This window comes from Plectrocnemia conspersa, unplaced genomic scaffold (genome assembly GCF_051122295.1).
Source record: "Plectrocnemia conspersa isolate PC_06_02 unplaced genomic scaffold, ASM5112229v1 ptg000013l, whole genome shotgun sequence".
Lineage (NCBI taxonomy): Eukaryota > Metazoa > Arthropoda > Insecta > Trichoptera > Polycentropodidae > Plectrocnemia > Plectrocnemia conspersa.
The window spans coordinates 457,861-478,117 of NW_028277177.1; the positions used below are offsets into that span (position 1 = coordinate 457,861).

Genomic DNA, 20,257 nt, shown 5'->3' on the forward strand with positions numbered 1-20,257 from the left:
TATAAGACAAAATTGCATTGTTTTCTTTATTAAGTAATATATTGCTTTTGACGTGGATTTTTGTCTTCTGAGAAGTGATAATTGTTTTTTGCGCTCTCCTATTGGTCAAAATTCGGTTTACACGTGCTTTAAAAGTCTCTATATAAATGCTAGATAACCGAGAATTTAAAGTGCAATTGTACTATTTTATTGCTTTTGCCTTCTAAGAAGGGATAATTGTTTTTCTGCGCTTATCTATTGGACAAAATTTGATTTAGATATGCCTTATTTGATTTTCACTTAGTCATAATATTGTTTTTAAAAGTCTTAATATGAACGCTAGATAACCGAGCTTTCCCACTGCGACAGCAACAGCACGATTTAATTGCTTTTGACGTAAATTTTTTACTTCTGAGAAGGGATAATTTTTTTTTGCGCTCTCCTATTGGACAACATTTGGTTAAAGTATGCTTCATTCGATTCTTCTTTATAGACAGTCTAATATTCCACTGCTGATTTTACTGCTTTTGACGTGGATTCTAAACATTGAATTTGGCCAGAAAATTATTTTAATTAAATACTATGAATCTTCGTGAAATTGAAATATTAAAAAAAACTGATTAGCCAACTTTTGCTTCCCCCCCCCCCTGGAAAACGCTGAAATGACGTCCCATTTTTATTTATTTACTATGGTTAGAACTAGGCGGCACCCTGTTAGCACTGATGTGACGGCAGCGTAGTCACATTTTGGTGGTCCTCGTCAGAAAGAAGGCGACCGGCGAGACCTCGTCCGCTGATCACTCATATTAATAAATAACGTGTAACTAAATTGTATTTTTTTAATAAAAATACTACTGTGCATAATTGTCCGCAAAAATAAAACTGTAGCTAATTCTAAAGCTACAGTCGAGTTAATAACGAGTTATTTTATTTAAAATGCAATATTTTACTAAATATAACTTTAATTATTCCTATTTTATGAGTAATTATCTTACCTAATTCATCCATAGAGTCTAGAAATAAAGTATTGCTAAACATTTTTTTTTATAAAAAAATCTTAATGGTTGCCATTTTTAAGCTAAATGTCAAACTATATACATTTTCTTCACTCGCTGATTCTAGATTTTCAATCCGTAATTTGTAAATATATTTATTCAAAATAACACGTGAAACTTAATCTACTTGATATTACAATTCATTTTTGCCAAAAATCTTGCCTTGAATTTCTTATTAATCAATATGGCGATGTTAATTTTATTGAATGTTGCCAGGAAGAACTCTTTTTCATCATCGATGAGATTTTAATTAAATTGCATAGTTATGCATATATTTCTAAAATATTATAGTTTGTTATTTTTAGTTATTTTGTTGAGTCACACTCACTTCTTAATCTCAACTCAAATAAACAGTACTTTGACATCATCAACTTCCTCTTCTAAGATGTCTGTAATAAAAGAACATATTTATTTTGTTAAATGCTGATTTTACCCTATGTATTAATTTTAAGCATATTCATCAACTCGTCCTTAACATTTTTTTAAGACTTGTGTACATTGAAGAGATCAAAGCCTTCTACACACACACTACATTTGTAGTATTTTATAAACCCTAAACATTTCATTACCATTGTGATATATTTTTACTAACACCTTTATATAATATGTAAAGTTGTTAATCTTCGCTTAAGCGGCGCTTTTGTATTGGGTTATTTTACTCATAAATCATACAGATTTTAAGCACAACTCATTCAATTAAATAATTTATCTTCTGTGAAACGAACACATTAAAATGAAATAAACTAACGCCTCGTTCACTTTCATAATTTATTTTAGTCAACACTGACTCTACAAACAATTCATTATATTAATAATAAATGACGGTATACTATTTATATTCATATATAATACAATAACATTTTACAATACTGTCGAGTTTTTTTAATACTTCTAAATACAACAACAAAATTTGAAATAAAACGTAAAGAAATAATAGCTTTTTTTTATTTAAATCACAATATGTACATTATACAGATTGGACCGACACAAACGATACCTTAAAAAGGAAACGTAAATCTTCTTAATCGATGACCAGATATCGTTTATTTAATCCACCGTTGAATCGACTAATAAACGTGCAACCGCTAGACTTTTACGTACGATACATAAAATTAATTAACAAGATTTAAGTATTGAAAAGTATGTACAGGTAGTCTTCTATGACAGTCTGCTTTTAAAAATTCATAGGCTAGTTATCGTTAAGTATATCAAGCTTCTTTAAGAAATTAAATAAATCGGGAGTGCAATAATCTTTATATTTTAAGTTTCAATCGGAGTCCTTTCCTACGTTGGGACTCTTTTCGCCCCCGTTGGGTGAGCTGGCTTGATTCGGCCTGTCCCTGTCTTCGTCCGGTCTGTGGAGACCGTGCAGTCCCAACGGCGGTAACGGAAGTCCGAGGGGTAGCCTCAATCCTTGCAACCCTTGAAGACCTTGGAGTCCTTGAAGTCCTTGAAGACCGTGCAACAGAGCGGCAGAGTGTTCTCTGGCCCTTCTCCTCAGTTCGGCCACACTGGACGTGCGATGGTCGGATCCCGGCGGCGGAGACGAAGACAGCGGAGGAAGCAGAGAGAGCGGCTTCATAGGACAGCACGAACACAAGCCGGGGAAACCTGAAAATGAAACGAAACGTAATAAGTATGCGTTTTTAAAGCTTCCGTTCATATTTATCGCTCTTTGACGTCGGGGGAGTTCGCTCGCGTTGAGCAGATGAAAATGTATGGCGGTGCAAATCGGTTCAGATGGGACACACGTGTAAGTGCATGTAAATAAATAAATACGTACACCTACGAGAGAGTCTCGCGAGGGGTGGGTGATGGCCAACATTTAAAAAAATAATATTTACTATAAATATATGTGGAATAACATGTTATTATTTTTAGTAAGATGCTCTATATATAATATAAATTTAACTTTTATTGAAGAGAGAAATAGTCAAAAATTTCAAAAAAATTTGTGAAAAATGATTTATATTCAAAAATAAAATAAATAAAAAAAAAATTACGGATGAAAATTAGTAACTTATAGTAATAATAATATTTGATCTAGTTGAAATTATTATATAGAATTTTTTATTATAATTAATGTGTATTAATAAAATTTTACATATATCTTATTTTTGTGGCAAACATAGTGTTGTAAATAATTTAAAGTTGATTTAGTGGTGCTTTATTATAAATATGTTTTTTTAATAATTAGAAGAAAAAAATCTGCATAGATAACGGTACAAAAAAATAGATATGCATTTTCTTTGCATGTTTTATTGTAATACAAATTTACTTTTATATGTAAAAAAACATTTGGAATATTTTGTAAAATAAAAATTGGGAAAAACCTTTTTTTTGCGAAAATAAAATCGAGTTGAATTATAAAAAACAAATAAATGCTATTTTTTATACATTAAAAAAAATAAAGTTATTGATAACAAAAAAAGTTACAGTTGAAATCAATATTTAAGCTTTTATCTTTGTGACAGGTATATTGCTGAACATTGATGTTTATAGTACTTGATTATTATAGCACATTTTATTTATATATTTTTATTTTACCTATGTAGAGAATCTTTAATTTATATTTAGCTAACACAATAAAATATTTTTCAAAGATAATTTGTAAAAGTACAAGAAAGCTATTTATAGATAAATGTTTTTTTCATAATTATTTAAGTATCATATATCAGAACCTATAATTTTACAAAGCTTAAATATTAATTTTATTCATGGATATAACAGACAAATAATATTAATGCAACTGTAAAAATAAAACCTTATATAAAAAAATGTAGTGTAATGTAAAAATTATAATACTAATTATTGCTTTATGAAACATTTTATATCAGTTTATTTTTTAACCCTTTCAGATCAAAGTTGGCGACGCCTGGCCGCCAAGAGTTCATCGGCGGCCGGGCCACCCTGTCGCGGCGGGGTGGTCATAAATAAAAACAAATGCCCCATACATCAGTGCGGGGGTTGCCACCTGTCACCTTGAAATATTGCGATCGTAAGTCTTGGCGAAGTACACGCGTAACCCGCCGGTGGAAAATCTTCCGAAACGGATTAACCCCTTCGCGGGCGCGCACATTTCCAATCGTAATAATTGCCTCGGCCGCCATCTTGTCGGATTGCGCCCGATCGGAATTAACGACAAGCTGGGTTATTAATATTCAGTAATGGATGTTTATTAACAACACCTGATGTCGGCCAATTTAATTCCATTAAACTTTAAAGTCACGGGGCGAATATTTATGAGGCGACGAATTCGCGACGCAGAGGCGGGTAACGGAATTACGATGTACAGTCGAACGTCGATATGTTTGATATTTAAACACGTTTTAGGTTTATTTGCTCTTTCAATAGAGCTATGTTTAAAACGAAAATCACTAATGAAGTGACACGCGCTCCGCATAACGAAGCCGAGCATCTTCAACGACTTTGGCGATGTGCAATAAACATTGGCGATGTGCATTAAAAATCTTCATTCATCACTCCTAAACCCTTGATAGAAATATTTTCTAAAAAAGAGAAGAGATCTAAAAAAGTTTTAATCGACTATCTTCACAGCGACTACAGGTGTTTTTTTTTTTTTTAAAACAGCGAATCCGCATTTGTGCGAATACCCTGGAACACGGGACATTAGCATGACAGAGGATCCAAATCGGATTCTCGCGGCTTTCAAGATAAAGTGGTAGGTATACTTAGGAGTTCAATAACAAGTAATGCGAGAAAAAATGTATTTTGATATGATTTTACTCAAATTACTTACATATCAAAAAAATATTTTCTGAATAGATTCGGGACTGTTTAATTTAATATTTATTATATAGTTTATAATTAAAAGATGTCGCTTTGTAGCTAGGACCAATTTTTATTACTAACGCATTTTTTTATAAATATAAATTAAAGTCTTCTGCTGTGACTCGAACCCGTAACGTCTGGATTACCAGTCTAGGCTTTACGGACTACGCTATTCCGACTCTAAATATGTTTAAGCTGCATAAAAACATTCTAGTGTTTTTTATACAGCATTATTTTATTTAAATGATGCATGTATCATACATTATAAATAAAATAAAATAAAAAAATTTTATAAAATTTTAGACTGAAATTTTTATTTAAATTTCTTAAAACTAATAATTATTGTACAAGTACAAGCGTATAATTTTTATAACAACGTTGTAAAATTAATTAACTTAAAAGTACAGTTGTTCAACTGTACGCAAAAAAATTTAATACCATAAATTTTACTCTATTATATTATACATATTTCTGTCTAGATAGATAGTGTTTTCCATGTCGAAATTCATTTTGGACAAGTGTCCGTGTATTGAATTATAGCGTCTTTGAAGCGTCTCGAATTTACCTTTGAGTGCCGGAAACAGCGGTTGGCTGAAGTGTGTCAGGTGAGACAGGTGCGGCGGGAAAAACAGGGGCGGCGCTGCACGGGGGGCAGAGCCGTCCAAAGGTCTGAACCCGCCACCACTGAAAAAAATACAAAAAATACACGTCAGTAATTTTAATAACGAATAAATATTTTTTCAAAAAAATAAATAAAATAAATTAATGTCATTGTTATGGATTTTGATAAGGCTTTTGACAAGATTTATAATTTAATTTTTATGAAAAACTATTGCACATTAGTATCTAGACAAACTATCGCACAAGTTATTTAAGTGTTCGCCGGTGCTTTGCGAGTTTATTTGGTTATCTGTCAAAGAGTGACATACCCATTCTGGAGTCCTGCAGGGTTTCAACCTGAGATCAGACCACTCTTGATTATAATTTTAATGAACGGCATTGATGATAAATAATATTTTTAATTTGGCAAATAATTTATATTACTAGCTAAAACATTTATTTATACATTGATTTATTAGTTACAAGGTAGTTACAACATGCAATTTTATTATAATATGCAAATTGTGTATAATGTATATATATATATATAATAGGTAACGCGTATATTGCGTTAATTCAAAAGCGTTTACGTTATGAAATAAGGGAATACGGTAAATTTTAATTAGCGTGACAAGTGGGCGGGCGGGCGGCCGCTCCGACTGCCATCTGCCATCTTAATAAATTATGCAACAACAATTAGTTTTAATAATCCGCTAAGATATGACAGATTAAATATGACAACGGCAAATTCGGTAACCGAGCGAGACCATTAATTATGTGCCGGGACACTTTTCAGATTACGACGCAATTTTCGCCCCGGGGCCTATCACTTTGCGCACCCGATAATTAATTTCGCCTATCCGACCAGTATCGTATGTATTTTTAGTATATTTTATTTACCCACAGATTTGCATGGAAAATGTATAATTTACGTTTCAAAGTTGGAACAATTTATTTACTATTTTTTGTTTATATTAAATGAAACAAATACTAACATCTGATTTTATAAAATACAACAAAAATATTTTGGTGTACTTTTAAAAATTATATATTTTATTGCCATTATTAATAAATACATTAAATTTTTGCGAGTTAGAAAAACAGTATTTTGATGTAGATTGTCATCCATTCATTATATACATTCAACCCCTAAATAATAAATTAAGATACTTTCTTATAAAAACCATACAAGTAGTAACCATATAAAATACTGTTTATTTAACCTCTGGCAAAAAATAACCAATTAGTATTTTGCATAGAAGAGATTTTGAGAAGGTAAATATTGTTTCTATTTTCATAAAAACAATTTATGGTAATAAATAAATGCTACATTTGTAAAATGATTCAAGTAGCTTTATTATTTTTCTGGAAACAATGATATTTTTCTAGAAATATAATATACACCAAAAATTTTAGCTTATAAAAAATTGTTAAATGGTCAAGTAGAGTGTTAAAAATGTAAAATCTAAGTTGACTAAAAATAACAATATTTTCAATATATGTATCTTAAAATTCCTTATATAAAATGAAATTTTAAATCTTTATTGATGGTATTAAAAATAATAATTATGCCTTATTATATAATTTTTTTACTACCTCTAGATAATATTAAAATATGCTATTTAGCAAATTTAGAGACAGATTTTATTTTATTATTTTACCGACTCTAATTTTGACTTTGCAAGAGCAAAATATTGCTTCATTAATTTTATTTTTCTAGGTTGAATCATACTACTAAATCAAAATTAAATCATTTTCATCCATGTTTTAAACTAATTTAGATCTTAAAAATAATTGATTTCAATAAGTAAGTGTTTATGGAAGCTCTTAAATCAAATTTGATTAAATGTGCGGAAAGTTTAAAGGTTGGCGGACGAAGCTCCGCTGGTCGTCGCACGTCAGTGTTGTAAGGCAAATAAATCAAGCCCCCACAATAATAACGATTTTAGTGTTAATAAGGCAGAAAAAGACTTACAATTTAAGTTTATTTTTATAAAGTTGTGAGATTTTGCTTTAATGCACGTGCGTAGATAAAAACTTGTATGACTTTCCTGACGAAATATTTTTTAATTTTTTTTCCATACGTCGAATATGCATATTATTTGGGGCAAAATCTATACTTTAAACAGAAAATACATTTGTCTGTCTGTCACGAGAACTTCTACCAAACAGTTTACTATGCTATTGTCAATCGTGAAAGTTGAGCTAAGCAGCGACGTGCCAACGACCGATTAAGTGCTACTGTAAAACTGTAAAAGACAAATATCTAAAAATATTTAAATTGCTGTTAACAACAAGAAGGATTAAAAAAATATATAGCTGAATTATCTCTACAAGAGGGACTCTACGGATCGTGTTCATATTTGTATCCTAATGCCTTTTGCTAGGAGCGTTAGAATATTTATTGCATTATCGGTGTAACGTCTATTCAACGAAGCACATTTTAAAGTTGCTAATGGATGGTGACAACAACCCGGTAACGTTAAGTGATTTGCATCATCCATAGAAAGTCGCGATCGCGTTCCTTATTCCTGTTTGTTGCGACCAGAACGTCAACGCTTGAGAACGTTTCTTTTTCACGAGCGATCCAGCTTCTCAGTGAGCTTGCCAAACACAAGGATTTTTTCGGTGATAGTTATGAGCTAGACAAAATTATGTGGGATGATGCACAAATATTTTAATGTTTATTAATGTCAAATGCCACCATGACAAATTATAGAAACCTATCAAATGATAATGGTCTGATTTATGATTTAAAATAAATAAAAAATATGCGCGTCTCAATCACTGAACCAAAATATTTATTAATAAATATTTCATTATATGTTTTAATTATTGTTATTTACACAATAAGAGACTATTTTTTTTAAGTACCTATTAAACTGATTAAATAATTCTTTAGACTTATAATTAGCATACATACACATGGTTTTAATCTGCGAGTATTATAAGAGCTTGATTTAATTACGGAAAGGATCTTAAAAATCAGGTTAAACGGTGATTGATCATCACGATCCTCATCAACGACAAAGAATAATAATTTGCAATATTATTAAAATTATACAAAACACCCTTTTTATTTTTAATGTAATGAAATTGTAAGGAATGTCATTACTGTAATATTTACAAGTATTTAATCACAGAAATCTCCCAGAATAACCCTTACGGTCGTGCGAAAATCGATCGTGCGGTATTCTCTGCTATCCGCTTAATTGAATTAGGGCGGCAAAAGCAAAGGACAGGGCCGGACCGGGGCTTATCCGTTTGTGCCGCGGTGCAGTCGGATTATGACCGAACGATTAATAATTCATCAGCGGGCCCCCGTTTTAAAGGGCATTTTGTAGTGCACACTAACGCGAGGATAATTCACTTAAACTACGCATACATGCATAGAGAATTGGACCTCTTTTTTAAGAACAGTTTCTTTTTCGCGAGATCATTAAATATGCAACGAGGGTAGGTTATCGAGATCGCGCCCTCCGCCGATCCGGCCGCAAATAACCTAAATAATCTTCATAAAACAACATTACTTAGGTGGGAAGCTGAGCTCCGCGCCGAGATGCTGCGCTAATCCGCTTGTGAGATTACACGCAAACACCCCAGCTTTCCCCCCGGGAGACAATGCTAAAAGATCGCGCTTGTGAGTTAATATAGTTCAATTCTATGTATATTTTAAAACCTATATTCAAGAGCGAAGCATAGTTATTTTGAAACTATTCTAACCGAACTCTCCTAAAAAGTAAGTATTTTTGTTGATAGAACATTCTCATAGTTAGATTGAAAATCATCATTGTTATTTAATAATTCGCCTTGAAATTTATATTATATTAATTATGTTTAATAATGCATGCAAATATTTTTATACTAGAATATATTTAGTAAAAAAAAGTATTGGTATCGATGCTTGTATAACAGACAAGCATACAAACATTTTCGTCGAATTACGAGTTAAGATACTTCGTTTACGGTTACGAGCGGATTAAGTGATAATTAGGAAATATTATGTTCGAATATCAAATTACAAGCTCTCGCAAGACGAACGTAGTACCTGCTAGCTAATCATAAATTAATATCCGATTAATAATTTAATAATTTTAATAAACGGATGTGGGTATAATTCTGAATGTGTTCAAATATGCATTAACAAACTACTTAACTCCGTATATTCAGTATAATAAAAGTATTTGTTAAACTTTCTAATTGAATATTTAGTGTGTCAGGATTTTAGCTAAAAAAAAAACATTTTTAGCAAAATTAAAATTTTCTTTGCGTGGCTCAAAAAAATAACATTATTTATTTCATTTAAAGTAGGATCATAATAATACGGATTATTATTTTATTGTTTAACTAATAATACAAATGTCCTAACCTTTAATATATTTTTAATGTTGCAATTTATTATTTTTCTAAAATGTACGATACACGATGCCTAACATCGGTTTTTATCTAATTATGATTATTATTTCTTTGAATTATTAAAATTCACTAATAATATAAAATATGAAATAAAAATAATAGAGTTTAGTAAATAGTTATTAACTTGCTATATTATTTGTTATGTCATTATTTTTTTTCCTACAGGTATTTTGTTACAGTATTTTATTTTACATCAAAGTAACTGCGTCTGATGTTTTAATTATTATTTCATAAAATCAACGCAAATCAGCACAATTTTAATTTCGACCTTTAGAAGTTTTAAAAAAAATAGAACCAGGTGGAAAACAATATTTAATTAAAAATGTATATTTAGTGTTCCGACAATTTTACATATATTTATGCATGGCCGAATAAAAGTGTGTTATGGCCGTGCGTGGTTTTTTTTTTGTATAAATAACCTGAAGGCTCCTCAGCTGTCACGGCGTGTGGTCGTGCGTCAGCAAGGATTCTCAGGATGTAAACTCTAATAATAAAGCATTTCTATAGTTAGGGGCGTTTAATTCCGTCGAGAGACGGTGGTCCTTCGAGAAGAAAAGACGGCTATCTCCAAAAGGGAGAGGTCGCAACATTTAGTGTAAACGTAATATGATATTAAACCTTGTTTTAAATTTATACTTTCCTCTCGAATATGTCAAGCTGCCTTTCGTCAGCCCTGGTCCAACTTACATAAACACGGTGTAATAAATTTTATAGAACACAGAACCATTTAGCCAGTCGGGAAGCTGAGCTCTGATTTCGAAATATATTATATTAAATAATATATTATTTTGATATTCACTTGTTAAATATTAATTGTAGTATTTGATTTAATGCTATTTTTATGTTGTCGTTGCATAAAAATGCAACCAAAACGACAAAATATTGATCGTCGCACAAATATCAATTGCATTGGATCGAACATTGCAAGATATACGTGAAAGCAAACACCTATTCGGTGATTAGCAGGTAATTTTCATTATACCACGTTCAACACCAGCTGATGAACTGAATGCGTGTTTGAAAGCATCAAATTTGTGGAGACACGTTAATAAATTTACATTGACGACAATCATTCGTGTGCAATTGCAAAACATTTTGCAAAACAATTATTGGATATTGTAAATGGCAAAATTACGATTGATTAATTAACACACTCAAAATAAAAATTGATTCAATGCGTATTTCTAGATGTCACACATTACAAAAGTCATCAATGGTTAAGTGAACGTGCAATATTAACTGCAAAAATAATGGATGTAAATGCTAATAACATTATCATTCAACATGTATTACCAAGCGAAACATATACTTATAAATCAGTAGATATTGTTATGCCTGCACTACACTCTCTGGAAGTTGTGTGAACCGAAGTTACAACTGAAGTCAGCCGAGTGAATGACGTCTGGACGGTGGCTTCTGTCACGTACAGCTGGCATATTTGCGCGCAGTCGAAAAATGTGCCAAATAATCGCAATTTTTAAATTGTCATATTATTAAAATTATAAAAGTTTGATAATTATAAAAGTTTGTGTGGGCACTCACCAATACAATATCAGTGAAAACTTTTCGGTCGTAAATATTCAATTTACGCAAAATCTTTGTCGGCTTTTGCAAAATGCCATAAAAATGATACTTCAGAATACGAACACCATATCTGTGACTATCCTAGAATTTGTCGCCATCGATTCTAAATAAGAATTCGTTATGGTGTGACATTAATATAAACCGATCTAGGAAAATACATTAGGATATTCGAAACGATTTTATTTACAAAATGAAGTACCTATAATTATTTTTTAATTTTTAATAATATATGAAAAAAAATATAATAACGATTTCTGTTAGAATAATATACTATCAAAAATATAATTAATCCCTTTTGGTGCCCAAAAATATTCAAAGATGTCAGTAAGAGTCTGTTGAAGTCCCCAATAAGCATGTGGTATTATAACTTGACCACGTGTCCACAATGCAGCGCTCGAAATGCGTGTTAACCATAGGACGTATACGCACATACTGAAATTGAACCGAGTTACTCGTTCTATCTCAGTTTGCAAAACACCATATCATTATCTATCTCACTCTCGTCTCTTAACACGCGAGAGAGCGAAAGGGGAAGTATCTCACCACTCGCGCTCGAAAGAGCAGCTCCGACTTCGCTCCTTTTGCCGACAATGTTCGGAAGCGCTCGAAGCTGGCCAAGTCGACTGAATTACCCCCACTTTACCTCCCGTTCTCGGTAACCTCGGACAACTTCCGAGAGATTATAGAGCGATCTGAACCGAACTCAACCGAAGTAACCCACTATATTCTCCGTCCTTGGCCAACCTTGACCAACTTCCAGTTTATCTACATCTGTAGTGCAGGCATTGTAAAGCAAAATGAAGCAGTAAATTATCCAACTAAATTCTTGAAATCACTTTATGTAGTTAAATTGCCACCATACGTCATAATTTTGAATATTGGTGTTCCTATCATTTTTCTTAGAAACGTTGATTCATCCTATCTTTGCAATTGTACCATATTTATCAATAAATTGTTAAATAATGACATCAAAGCGAGAATTTTAACTGGCAAATTCAAAGGAGAAGATATGATGCTACCACGCGTACCAATGATTCCAACAGATATGCCATTCCAAACGATTGCAATTTTCAATTAAACTAGCTTTTGCAATAACAATAAACAAATCGCAAGGTCAATCCTTGCAAGTATGTGGATTGAATTTAGAGAATCCATGTTCATCTCATGGTCAATTATACGTTGTATGCTCCCGTGTAAGAAAACCAAGCGTATTTTTGTTGACATAGGTTTAGTCAATCTTGTGGGTAAAATAATAGATAATCATTCTTCTAAATACTAAATTATATCATAAATTGGTGGGACATTTCTTGGGGCGCTGAAGCACCTAACGTCGGCCATGCTTCCAAAAAAGAAGTAGAAAGAGAAAAAATAGGAAGACGTCCGCCCCACCTCGAAATTCCATATTTTATTCAATGCTGAGTGGGGTTTGAAGAAAAATTGCCCTCCCGCTCTTAATGCCCCCATCCGCCTCCTTTCATCCCATTCTCCGTCCGTCCATTTAGAAAATGTAAACTGGTTTTCTTGTAAAAATTAAATTTGGCGAGCGAAGCCGCGGTCGTTAAGATGGCGGCGGCTTCATTCACTATTTAGGACGGACATTAGCATTTTCTCAAGGTGCCGATGCTCTCCTATGAATTGTACTTTTCATATGTTTTTCTACACCCGAACATAAATCTAATCATGTATTTTCTACAATATTTAGAATGTTTCTATATTCTATTGCCCACATTAAATTTTTACTCCGACAAGGATACTATTAAACTGTATAAACCGTCATTTTCCTGCAAGATTTTAAGAAAAGATCTATCGTGCGAGTATTATAGTGAACAACCTTGTATAAAGAAAATTTCACAACACACACTGACTTTTGAAGCGATCCACCAACAATCGATATTTTGCCGCTTTCGCAATTTGCCAAATGGCAAATTCTTTCTTCTTCCTCCTCTCCGTCTGTCGCATGGGAATCGCGTCTTCTCCTTCCGTTTCCATTATTATTTCCGCAGGTTTCGCCGAAAATGAAATTTTCCATTTGTGCCCGTTATCCTCTTTGAGAGGTTTACGTTGTATTTTTTATATTTTTACGTACGAAATTTCTTGCGACACACAAAGAAGACACAACGCAAATTTGCTTATCACAGCTCTTTATTGCGTTCGCGACGAGCAAATGCTTTAATCGAATTTTTTCTCTTCTCGAGACGTAATCTCGCGACATGTGTAATTTTAAATTAAATGTGGGTAATATATTAGATTAAAAACAACATGGCCGTCATTATTTGTATTTACCATTTTGATAAAAAGGTGATATTAAATATTTCGTTTTAAAAACATTAAACAATGATAAACATAAGACAAATGTATATAACAAATATTAAAATTCTATATATGAGAAATATTACACGCATACATATACATATGTATATGTAATTGACGAAACTCTAAGGTACTTTTAAATGCGCCACCATATTTTTTAAAACTAAAAGCGAAAGTTTTAAACACCAATAATTAAGATTAAATTTTAAAAATGTTTCTCAAAGATTTTTGAACTTAAAAAAGTTTTTATTGTATGCTTTATGATGTTTATTATTCTTAGAACGATTTGGAATTGGTGTATTTTTAATTGCAAATTACAAAGTAAAATTAATTATTTTAAATTTACAACAGTTTAAATATAACCGTATACTCTGTGAAATAAATTAATTTTTGATATAGGTACGAGCTAGATCATAGATGATGTAATTAAAATCTTGAAGCTTTAATGTGACTGCTTGGTTGAGCCAAATCTTACGTTCGAAGTAAAAGTAGATGCTTTTTGTTTGTTTCGAAGGTTGCTGTCTGTGTGATCTTAGCAAAAGCATCGTTTGGATGCGAGTTTAGTCTGAACTTTGAATTGTTTTATAATGCAAAAGATTTTTTATATACGATCGAGGAAAAATCAATATTCCCTCTTTCTTTCGTTCTCTCGATTCTTTGTCTAATCTGAATTATTTGGAGCTAAACTGAAATCTTTGCTTTTATATTATATTTTATTAAAATATTCTAGCTATTTTTTTCGGATTGTGCAAGGATCATTTCTTGCTTAAATATGAGACGGTTTGTTGTTAGTCAATTGTATGCACAATTTAATAAATGCACATTCATTTGTTACTTGTGTCTAAAATTAGCTAAACACACACGCACAGATCTGTCCGACAGACACCTGAACAGATCTGTCCGAGCTTCACCACACACCTAAACTGTCTGAACTCGGACATCAGATTTACTTGTTTTTAGGTGATTCTGCATTTCAACTAAACTAGCATATTATGAAGTATATCCCGACATTACTAGAAGAATAACTAATTTCGATTGGTGTCAAAACAATAATCAATTACATGGTTTACTATTATTTTTAACACACAAATTTAGTTTACAATATATGAAAAATGCCAAAAAAAACATTTCAACGGTAATAATATTGAGTGACCGATGGGTCATAAATTAATAAAACCTTATCACCAAAATCTTATTTTGGACGTTTACCGATGGTGGCAACTTTGGCGTAAATTAAAAAAGGCGAACAGAAATAGCCCGGGTCATAAAATCACTTAAGGGAAAAATTGTAACAAAAAATACTGGAAGCCATCGAATGCGGGTGCTCGATCCGTTTGTTTTGAGCATGGGCAGCAAACAAACGGCGGACGGACAAATCTGTCTTTTCTCACCACATACGACCGGATTTGTCTGTGAGGCACCCGCGACGGACAGACCCGCGCGTGTATGGCCAGCTATTCATTCTGTTTAAGAATGTTTTGTGTCCTTCATTCCTTAGGAAAGGTTGTTTCATTTTATGCTAATACCATTTAACAAAAATAAAATTTATAAGAACAAACTGCATCGCAGCAATTGTGAGCGATCCTGATCCCTTTTTATATATACATTCAATGTCTTAAGATATGCTTAAATAATAAAATTATTAAATTAGATCGTATTAAATATCTCGTCATATGAATGGCTCAGGTAATTTTAAGATTAAACCTATATAAATAATAATGAATATGTTATTAATAAAATAAAAATAAATTGTTGAATAAATCTTGATAAATCATATAATTTTTCATAAAAAATCATTGATGTTTTACTATTAATTATTTTTTAAAATATAATAAACTCTTTCCCTGTATGTCTTTCTTACTTTTTTATAATACAAATACTATAATTGAGAAAAAAACTTCCCAATTGTTTTAAAATAAACTATGTAAAATTGTATAGCTCATATTTTATAAGCGTATGGAATTTATATTTAGATATAGTGATCCTTTAATGATTTAATATGCTTAAAGTCTTAAGCATTTTAATACTTTGTTAAAAAAATAATAATGTTAAAACATGCATAGTTTATGATTAAATATAATATAAGTTTATAAATTTGTTGATTTTTTAAAACATTTTGAAAAAGGAAAAACGCGTAATAAATATTTTAATTATTCGCTAATTTAAGAAATTAGTGCGTTAGTCTTGCGATATATATTTTAAGATGATTATAGCAAATTATAAAAAAAATTATTGCGATATATATTTAAAAATGATTATAGCAAATTGTGAAAATTTGGGAAGCATTTCTCCTTAAGGTTTTGATTGATAGTGGACCCTCAAGAGCTCACGGGTTCGAGCCACGGCAGCAGACTCGAATTTTTATTTAATGCGCTATTACTAAAAACTAGCCTTAGTTGCAAAGTAACATATATTTAGTATAAATCATGACAATTTATAATTAATTATATATAATATAATGTCACCGATTCAGATTCAATGCCTACAGTACTATTTGTTTTATTGACATACACAGTTTGTACTAATTCTTTTTTTAAATTGTAAGGTAAACAATTTATTTATCAACAATATGTTGATTTACTATTTATAGGACACACTATTATTAACGATAAAATTTATTTCATTTAAAATTGTTATTAACAATGGTGTTTTGAAGTACTGCAATAGATTGATTAATTTAGGCATACGTCATAACGTCCATTGAGTTTACTCATAATGATAGTCGTTTCAATTACTTTTTATTGAGTAGCATTGCTAAATTAAAAATTATATTTGCTCGTTGTTAATTTTCTCGTTAAATCGCGACGGCGAATCTTAATATTAAAAAAGCATTAATATAATAATTGGAACAGACCGGAAGGTTTTCGCGTACCTCCTTTCCGCCATCTTAAATAATTAACGATTCAAATTTCCTCCGCGGGCAGACAACGGCAGCAGAAAAATAATCCGGCTTTATAAATTAAAATGGAAAAACACGGCAAAAATTGGTACGGAGGGGGAGGAGACGCCCTAATCTCCCGGTTTGTCCATTAAACGAATTGACTTGCGCTCGGAGAACACGGGAGCGATAGTACACGTAATCATTTATATTTTTTAATGTAACAAATAATATTTATTTTATACACGAGTTAATTCTTTATGTAAAATTGTATCTTCGCAAAGAAAACGCCGACCGGCTCGAACTGAGCAAATTGTGAATTATCGCGTTTATTAAATAATTCTTTCTCGTTTTTTTCGGCGGCGCGAGTACTTCGCTAAGCATTCCTCGGCACGTCGGCTTATTTTTCAAGCTACGTTTTAAAACGACGCGTTTTTCCGAAAAGGAATTAAGTGGGATGGAAGTGAATTATACAGAAACGAGAACGCCCGCTTCAAAGGGAGGCGACAAAAAGCGTATTTGCTGCAAATTTGTATATTTTACCGTTGTTATTCGCATTTAGATTTATATTTACCAAGCTTATTTTAACTCTATAAATACATAAACATCAGCAACTGTATATAGTTACATTAAAAAGTAAAATGCAGCAAAGCTATTAATTTTTACTGAATTATTTGTTATAAATAAAAATGTGTCAGATACTAATAATTATATTTTTATATTTGAAATTCTCCCTTGAATTGCTCTATAAAAGCATCTCCACTAAATCACATATTACAATACACCATTATTTTTTTCATAGATGTCTTCAAATATGTAAAAATATTAAATCATAAAAGATCGGAATAGCGTAATCCGAAATGTCTAGATTAGTAACCATGAATACATGGGTTCGGTTCACGGCAGCAGACTCGATTTTTAATTTATTTAAATGCGGTCCAGCTATTGACTATAAATTATATACACACACTAATTTATAATTAATTGTAACGCATTGTGATAAGCCTGCCAGATTACAACAGAAGATTAAAATTAAATTAAAATAAAAATTATCTAATATGTTATTAATATTAAATTATAATAATATACTGTCATATTTTATAACATACAAAATATTTACGATTAAATTATTCATTAATAAATTTAATTAATCATGAACTTGAGGTTATGATATTATGATTTTTTTTATTAAAGTTAAAGTTAATATATACTGAGACACAAAAAAATCAGTTAATTATACAAATGTAGTTTTTCATTTTTTTTATTATTATTAATTATAAAATAGTCAGTCAAAGTGAGTAAAAAAGTACTGTTGCATAGAAACTATTTGCAAAAGATTTGTGTTCCATAGATTTTATTAGAAACAAGAATTTTGATTTTTATACAGTATTCATTAACATTTCTGCACCAAAGTGCACCAAAAGGTCGGAACCAATATTTTACTAAGCCCTAGATTACGCATTCCAATGAAGATTGCTAAATATTCATATTTTAATATCGTTATATATTTAAGAAAATCTGATAAAATCTATATTGTACAATAAAAATGTTTAATTCTATTCCGAATCTTTTACGAAATATTTATCTCCTAAATTTTAACGATATATAAGCAATAATATTTCTGTACTAAATCACTTCATACCCTTCGTTTACAATTTGGAATAATATTATTAAAAACCTAGCAACTGTGGGAAACGTGTACATCATTATTGCACAAATCGTACATCCACATTTTAAACCGTTATGTTTGCACTACACTCTCTGGAAGTTGTCCGAACCGAAGTTCAACTGAAGTCGGCCGAGGTTGCCGACTTCCGAGTAGCGGCCACACGGCGACCATGAATGACGTCCGCACGGCGGCTGCTGTCACGTACATCTGGCATATTTGCGCGCGATCAAAAAATGTGCCAAATAATCGCAGTTTTTAAATTTTAAAAGTTTGTATGGGCGCACTCACCAATACAATATCAGTGAAAACTTTTCGGTCGTAAATATTCAATTTACGCAAAATTTTTGTCGGTTTTTGCAAAATGCCATAAGGCATAAAAATGATACTTCAGAATACGAACACCACATCTGTGACTATCCTAGTATTTGTCGCCATCGATTCTAAATAAGAATTCATTATGGTGTGACATTTATATGAATCTTCGAAACGATTTTTTTTAACAAAATCAAGTACCACTAATTATTTAATTTTATATGAAAAAAATATATAATAACGATTTCTGTTAGAAGAATATACTATCAATAATATAATTAATCCCTTTTGGTGCCCTAAAATATTAAAAGATGTCAGTAAGTCTGTTGAAGTCCCCAATGAGCATGTGGTATTATAACTTGATCACGTGACCACGATGCAGCGCTCGTCGTGCGTGTTAACCATAGGACGCCTACGCGCATACTGAAATTGAACCGAGTTACTCGTTCTATCTTAGTTTGCGAAACACCATATCATTTTCTCTCTAACTCTCGTCACTTAACACGCGAGAGAGCGAAAGGGGAAGTATCTCACTGCTCGCGCTCGAAAGAGCAGCTCCGACTTCAGTCCGTTTGCCGACAATGTTTGGAAGCACTCGAAGCTGGCCAAGTTAACTGAATTACCCCCACTTTACCTCCCGTTCTCGGTAACATCGGACATCTTCCGAGAGATTTTAGAGCGGGCAGAACCGAACTCGACCGAAGTAACCCGAAGTCCTTGGCCAACTTTGGCCAGCTTCCAAAGAGTGTAGTGCAGGTAGCAAAAAACTAAGCATTATCATAAATTAAAAAATGACTTCTTGCAAATACGCGTTAAAAACGCAATAAACAAAATTTATCTTAATTAATAAAATACTTAATACAGCATTAAACTCTAGAATTAACTAAATAGCATAAAGGAATGTTAACTTTAGTACTTCGTTTTCTGATATTTCAATTGAATACCATTATAATAATTGATATTCTGATTCTTCATCACCGGATAATAGATCTAATAAGGATATTCAAATATACGCAGTTGACAATAAATCATCACGTTTTTTCACAGAGGAATGATTCAGAAATTGGTAGAATTTTAATAAATTACATTTTATTTAATTTTACAGTCAAAGATTCTGAGAGATTAATTTTTGATACATTCATAAATGTACTATATACAAAAAATATATTGTGTTAATTAATTTTTAACTCAAAATGTAACATTTCGACTGACTGTACCGCTTCAAGAAAAATAACTTTAGCCGTATTGCGGGAGAAAAATTGGGTTAATGTATTTTTAATCCTTTAACATTATGTCAGAACCACTTCGTTCCTCGTTTCTTACTCGTTTACATTTCCCTTCGCGATTTTATGAATAATTTCGCCTGTATCATCACGCCGCTACGCAGCGTTCCCTTCTGCCAAGATTTTTTAAATAAAAAAATTATTACATACGATTATAACATATAAAAATACAGCAGTCATAAAGCGATGACCCCGACCGCACTCCGACCCCAAACCCAACCCGACCGACCGCCTACCCCGAACACAAACAGACACCAAAGAGAAATTAGTATATTGACATTACAAATTTGCGTTCATCTCCCGAATTGAATATTACATTTGGCGTGATACTGCGAGCGCGCCAGGGCCGAACTGGCGCCGATAACTTTTAACGCGATAA

At 31.7% G+C, this 20,257-nt stretch overlaps 1 protein-coding gene across 6 annotated transcripts in view; it reads right to left on the bottom strand.

Moving 5' to 3' along the window:
- Positions 1 to 1,788: 1,788 nt before the first annotated feature.
- Positions 1,789 to 20,257, bottom strand: part of LOC148226835 (dorsal root ganglia homeobox protein-like) — a 129,399-nt gene continuing 110,930 nt past the window's right edge. For all 6 annotated transcript variants that reach the window (XM_088202277.1, XM_088202273.1, XM_088202278.1 and 3 more), the window contains 2 exons: positions 5,392 to 5,510; positions 1,789 to 2,645 (listed from right to left, as the gene is read on the bottom strand). In XM_088202277.1, the coding sequence (XP_088058403.1) occupies positions 2,302 to 2,645; positions 5,392 to 5,510 (463 nt within the window). In that variant the 3' untranslated portion in view covers positions 1,789 to 2,301. The remainder of the gene's footprint in view (positions 2,646 to 5,391; positions 5,511 to 20,257) is intronic.